This window comes from Chelonoidis abingdonii, chromosome 26, assembly GCF_003597395.2.
Source record: "Chelonoidis abingdonii isolate Lonesome George chromosome 26, CheloAbing_2.0, whole genome shotgun sequence".
NCBI classification, from domain to species: domain Eukaryota; kingdom Metazoa; phylum Chordata; order Testudines; family Testudinidae; genus Chelonoidis; species Chelonoidis abingdonii.
This window is the reverse complement of record NC_133794.1, coordinates 18,444,631-18,451,370: the sequence shown is the minus strand read 5'-3', so window position 1 is coordinate 18,451,370 and position 6,740 is coordinate 18,444,631. Positions and strand designations below refer to the sequence as shown.

General features: G+C 60.2%; 1 protein-coding gene across 1 annotated transcript in view; it reads right to left on the bottom strand.

Moving 5' to 3' along the window:
- EPHX3 (epoxide hydrolase 3) overlaps positions 1–2,833 on the bottom strand; it is an 11,117-nt gene extending 8,284 nt beyond the window's left edge. The window contains 1 exon segment of the mRNA XM_075061078.1: positions 2,588–2,833. Within this exon segment, the coding sequence (XP_074917179.1) occupies positions 2,588–2,833 (246 nt within the window).
- Between the last annotated feature and the right edge of the window lie 3,907 nt (positions 2,834–6,740).

Below are 6,740 nucleotides of genomic sequence, written 5' to 3'. Positions count from 1 at the left end.
CCCCTGCCCCATCCAACCACCCCTTCTCCCTGACTGCCCCTGGAACCCGCTCCTGACTGCCTGCTGTCGCCCCATTCAACACCCCCTCCTTCCTGACTGCCCCCTCAGGACCCCTGCCCCCATTCTATCCCCCTTTTCCCCACCCTCTGAGCGCCCTGCCCACCACCCCAAACTCCCCTGCCCTCTATCCAACCCCCCCTGCTCCCTGCCCCCCTTACCGCTCTGCCTGGAGCACCAGTGGCTGGCAGTGCTACAGCCACACTGCCCAGAGCACCAAGATAGGCAGCCACACTGCCCAGCTGGAGCCAGCCATGCTATCGCGCAGCACAGAGCACCGGGTCAGGCTGCAGCTCTGCAGCTGCGCTGCCGCCCAGAGCATTGAACCAGCAGCGCACTGAGTGGAGTTTGCGGGGGACGGGGAACAGCAGGGGAGGGGCCGGCGGCTAGCCTCCCCAGCGGGGAGCTCAGGGACCGGGCAGGATGGTCCTGCGGGCCAGATGTGGCCCACGGGCAGTAGTTCACCCACCTCTGCCCTGGTTTGCCTCATCCCAGACACTGGCCTTGTCTGCAGCATGTGCCCCAGCTTCCCCTGTGCCACACCCCACGTCAGCAAGAACCATGGAGGACAGCTAGGCAGGAGCCTGGCAGAGCCCCACTGGTACCAGCAGGCAAAGGGTTCACTGTTCCAACAGCCTGACAAACTCACTACACCGAGCACACCACTTAAAGGCATTTACCCAGCGATGACATCATGGGAGGTTTCCAGTGGAAGGCAATGTCATCCCGCTCCTCAGAATCATTGCAGGTGGGGGGTTGTGTACATGAACTGAACACATGGTTTAATGCCGGGGTCTCAAACTCAAAAGACCATGAGGGCCAAATGACAATTGCATTACGACACCTCCCCCACTGCTCCCCTCGGCCCCGCCCCCACTCCACCCCTTCCATGAGGCCCTGCCTCTTCCCACCCCTTCCCTACCCCATTCCAACCCCTTCCCCAAAATCCCCACCCCAACTCCACCCCCTCCCTGCCCCCAGGGGGTGCAGGAGGGATGAGGGGTGTGGCAGGGGGTCGAGGTGCAGCAGGGGGCTCTAGGCAGTGGGTTGGGGTGCAGGAGGGGTGTGGCAGGGGGCTCAGGCCAGTGGGTTAGGGTGCAAGAAGGGTGCAGCAGGGGGGTCAGGGCAGGGGGTCAGGTGTAGGGCGTGGCAGGGGGCTCAAGGCAGTGAGTTGGGGTGCAGGAGGGGTGCGGCAGGGGGCTCAAGACAGCAGGTTGGGGTGCAAGAGGGGCTCTGGCTCTGGCCCGGGGCGCACTGGGGGCAGGGCAGGCTCCCTGCCTGCCCTGCCCCTGCCCCGCTCTGGGAAGGGCTGGAATGTGGGGGAGCAAAGGCTCAGTGGCATGTGTGGCTGTTGCTTCAGGCACCTCCCCCAGCAGCTCCCATTGGCTGGGACCAGGGAACTGCAGCCAATGGGAGCTGCTGGGGGTGATGCCTGAGGCAAGAGCAACACACGCCCCTGCACCTCTCGTCTCCCGGGTTCTTTCCGCTTCTCCGACCAGCGTGGGGGCAGGGCAGGCCGGCAGGGAGCCTGCCCTGCCCTCGGTACATGCAGGGCCAGAGCCGCTCTAGGTAAATGCTGCGGGAGGGGAGCGGGGCTGTGAGGAACTCGTAGGCTGCAGAAAATAACTTTGCGGGCCATGGGCTTGATGTCTGTGCCCGAGGCAGGGAGGACAGGTTCTGGGTCAGACAACAGCTGTAGATTCACTGGTCTCTCTGTCGGCCATGGAGCATAAGCATTGGAGTCAACACCAGGGCAGCCCCATTTACACATGGAGTCAACAAGAAAGGAGCAAAGGGAGCGAACTCTGGGGACACAAGCAGAGGCAACGAGATGCCCCATGTCCTGCACTCAGGAAGTAAAAGCACAGCATGTTTACATGCATGAAAACAAGCTCCCAGCCAGACTTGGCTGGAACAACTGCCGCAGACCTTTCAGGGAGATGGATGGGCCCATGTGTCTGATGTGCTCTAAGCATCGTGTTACGTTTTTGTCTTGTGTCACCTTCCCATTTCCATCATCCTCACTCGCTAGCTCTTAGCTCTCACTCTTCGATACAACCTGTACGCCTGTTCTCACTCGAACTGGAACTCAGCCCTGTGGTGTTAGACACGCCACTGAACCATCCCAGCTGGTGTGTGCTGTCCCTTAGACAGCTGACCTGCCAAGTCTCCATGTTCAGTGGACAGGGGGCTTGGCACTACAGGGGAATGCTTCACAGGGGCTCCAAGACTGGGGTGCACCTATTGTTAACCTGAAAGGCAAAGGAAGGGTTGTCTGGGGGCTAACAGACTGGAGGTGGGAGGGAGCTGACAGCCACTTAAGCACAAAGACTTCCTCTGGCTGGAGGTTCCAAGGTGACTCATTTCTGGGCATCCCAAGAACCATCACAGGGGTAAGAGCTGCAGCCTGGAGACTGGTCTCGCCAGGCCATTGCCCCTCAAGACAGTGAGTTGCAGGAGAATCTGTTCAGGGATTGACCCAGCTTCACTGTCCCTTCCACCCGTCCCCCCTCGACACACCCCACAGCACCTTAAGCTGCAGGTAGCGGTGCTCCCCATAGGAGGCATCGGTAAGGCATGGTGGTGGCGTCTCCCGCACCCTCCAGCGGAAGGCCCGACACAGCCCCTGGGTCATCACAAACCACGGCACCCACAGGCAGTAGGCAACACCCGCCAGGTCGGAGGCACTACGCACGGCCAGCCAGTCTAAGAGCTTGGAGAGCTTCAGCAGCAGGAGAGTGGGGACCAGCAGCAGGTGGTAGAGGGAAAGTGCCATCTCCTTCGGGCCCAGGACTGCAGGGGGAACAGGCCAAGGAGAGAGGGGTCACACTGGGGAGATAGCATCCCCTGGGCCTCTCCTCACATCACCGGGGGTGCTCACTAGCACTGAACACCCCACCTCCTGCTGTCACAGAGCCCATGAGCACCTGAAGTGGGGGGTCCTTAATGTACCTTGTGCTCTGGTCCCCCAGTCCACCCTTCCCTGCTCCCATCCCCTAGCCCAGCAGAGCCCCCAGGCCACCCTACTCCCATCCCTAGAGAGCCCCCAGTCTGCCCTGCCCTACCCCACCCCACCCCTAGATGGCATCCACATGTCAGCCTTGAAAGCAAGGGATAATAGCAGGCCCCAGGCCAAGGGAACATGTGGAACCGGACACTCCCCCAGTCCTGCAGGGAAAGCCCTGTGGAATCTGACGGGGTCCTACAGAAATTCCTCCAGCTGCCCAGGGAATGCGGCAGGGGATGGCATCTTCTGAGCTGGGTGTTTGGGGCAGAGGGTTCTCACCTGAAATGGAAACACTGTCCTGGACGTCACACCCGCTGGACCCTGCTCCCATGGGCAGCACCCATGGGTTCCCCGAGCCCAAGGGTGAAGGGGGACGGCACAGCAGGGAAACCGTAGTGCAGCCGGGGAGGCCAGCCCACACAGAATACCCACAAGGTACCTGAACTAACCCTCTCCCTCCCAACTTTGCTGAGATCTGCAGACACAGGCCCCAACATCTCAGCCCCAACTCCAACAAGCTGGCCCAGCCCAAGCCCAGGGAGCCAGCTCCTGCCAAGCCCCGAGGCCCCCAGTCCATTGTGCAGAGCAGCACAGAGGCAGCAGTCCGCCTTGAGGCCCCTGTGAGTGCTAGAAGGTCTCTGCTAGAGCCGGAGAAGCTGCGTGAGTGGTGCCAAAGCCCTGCTGTGATGTGGTATGGAGAAGAGCAGAGCTGGAACCTTCTGTGCCACTGGACAGCATGTCACACATATCTGCACAGCCGGCATGGACTGGCATAGCTCAGCCCTGCCTCACTCCCAGCCTGGAGTAGGAGGAACATCTGCGGGGACCCACAAAGGAGCAGCAACCATCACGCCACTCCTGGCAGTATCTGGACCAACACCCAGCTTTAGGCTCCCAGGTTTGGAAAGTTCAGTGAGAGTTTTAAACAGTGACAAAAATCTCGCTACCTCAGCTAGAAGGGACCTTTCTCACCTAGTCTGATCCCCAGCAGAGCCCAGGCTGCAGACCCCACCCAGGGACTCCTGCATGGACCCAGAACTGCTGGCTGATGGATGGGGCTCTCACACACATCCCACCTCTGGGTGATGGCGAAACCAGCTCTTCCCCAGGGGAGTTGTCCCAATGCCAATACTCCTCCCTGGCAAATATCTGTGCCTCATTGCCAATCTGACACTATTTCAGTTCAGGTCCCAGCTGCTGGAATTCGTTCTGCCTTTGTTATCTAGGTTAGCAAGCCCAGCCAGCTGCAAGCTGCCTCCCCGCCCGCGGAACTGCCAGGCTAAACTGGAACTGAATGTCTAATGCAAGAAGTGAACGAGAGAGCGTGTGTCTGTCTGTCTCCAACTCTCCCAGCGCTTCTGTATCCCACAATGAGCAGGAGCAAAGGGCACAAGCCCAGTGCATTTCCCTGGGCTCCAAAGCAAAGTGCTCCAGCAGTGCACTGGCTCAGGAGGCACTGGCTTGGGGTGTGTGTGAGAGACTCATTTGGACCCACTGGTCCATCCAGTGTCCAGGAGCCCCAGCCTCGAACCTGCACCCTGGCCTCTCAGATGGTGCAAACGGACAATAATGATCTGCCTAAAAGGGAATTGTTTTTAAAAGCCAGAGGCCCACAGATTTGACCCCCCCGACATGTTGTGTTCACCCTGCTGGCCACACAGCAGGAACCACACTCCCGCCCCTGCTGAAAGTGGACTACCTCAGCACAGGAGGGGGGCGGGGGGGGAGAGGGAGGTGTCTCTACCAACTGCCAACATCCACCCACCCTCCCAATGTCTGACCCCTGCCCTCTTCACTAGCCACCTTCTCCCCAGTTGCATTTGGTGCCTCTGGTTGCCCTCAATCTCTCCACACTTTTACTATTCGCTCCCCCACCCCAAAGAGCTCAGCCCCTGTTGTCCAGGTTGTAACCAAGTCTTGGTGCTTTTCTCTACCACATCCTTCCCCCCTGATAAACCTCTTGGTCCCCTTCACCTACCACAGCCTCCCTTCCCATTGGCCACCCCTAAATCTCAGCTCAGCTCTGCACCAGTCCAATCTAACCCTGGCTGCAGACCAGCTTCTTCTGCATCCAGCCTGCTTTCCAGGCTCTGCACAATTACAATCCAGCTCCAGACCCCTCCCACTTCCTCTATTCCTTGCCCCACACCCTTTAAATCTCCTTCACCCACTCCTGACTTCATGGCACCTGCACTGAGTGCCGCACCACTGCCCCACCCAGGCCACAGGGGTCCTGGCACGAGACTGCATAGTGTACAGCACTGGATAGCACCAACTCCTCTGGGCAGGACTTGCCTCACTGTACAGCACCTCCATGCCTGCCTTGGCCCCCAGCTCCTCCTCCATTGGGGTGTGTGTGATCTCCCTCACATCTGCCCCCTCTGCCCATTAGGAAGAGATCACTCATAGTGTCACGTCCCAGGGCCATGTCTGTCCAGCCATGACCAGCGGTTGCACCAAGAGCTGAACTCATGAGCTCACCGACAACTGGGGATGGGCCCGTTCCTCTGAAAGACCACTCTGTGGCTGGCCCTACAGAGCACGATCCCCGCAGCTCAGGTCAGGGCTCAGGCCTGAGGCAGAGGCTCTACCTACAGTGAGTGTCGGCCAGGGCAGCCACAATGATTCATGGAATCCAGTTGGAGTCACAGGATGTAGAGCCAGAAGGGACCTCTTGGGGCATCAAGTCCAGGCCCTGCTAGGGCAGGCAACCCTATCACCTGCTCCCTTCTCTGCGAGATACCCCAGGGGGCAGGGCAGGGGGACAGCCAGTCTGATCCAGCCATGAGGCTCTTGGGGACACAGTGCGCTCAGTCCAGCAGGGTCACCCAGCTTGCTGCCTCCAGAGCGCCTGCCTGAGCCAAGGCCTGAATCAGATGCAGCCCAGACAAGGCTGTGGTGACACTAGCAGGACATAGGTGCAGCTGTGGGAGATGGCACTCCAACCAGGGAGCACCCCTTCATGGGCTACACAGGCTTGTGGCTGGGGGCAGCCTCCCCAGGCACCTGGGTCCCAGCTGCAGCCTTGAACTCCAGGGGTCGGTGCAGTCTCCAGAAACTGGAAAGGGGCTGCCAGTGACCCACTCTCCACCATGACCCAGCCTCCCAAAGCAATTGCAAATCCATCCCTCAAACCCTTCTGAACTGCCCCCTGTATCCCCAGTTCGTAGGGTCAGCTGTCCCAGTAATGCCCCCAGCTCAACCTCCAACCTCTAGACCCTTCTGATCTTGCACCCCATAGACCCAAACTACCCTCCGTCCTCTCTGATCCTGCACCCCATAGCCGCAGCCCCGTCTGAATCTGCCCTCTATAACCCCAGCACTAGAACTACAGCTCCAACCCGCACCCCTCTCTGATTCGGACCCTCATAACTCAAGTCCCAAAGCTACAGCACCAACCCTCAGCCCCCTGTGAACCTGCTTCCCCATAGCCCCAGTGCCAACCCCCAGCCCCTTGGGAACCTGCCCCCCATACCCCCAGCCACAGCGCCAACCCTCAGCCCCCTGTAAACCTGCTTCCCCATAGCCCCAGTGCCAACCCCCAGCCCCTTGGGAACCTGCCCCCCATACCCCCAGCCACAGCGCCGACCCCCAGCCCCTTGGGAACCTGCCCCCCATAACCCCAGCCCCAACACCCGACCCCCAGCCCCTTGGGAACCTGCCCCCCATACCCCCA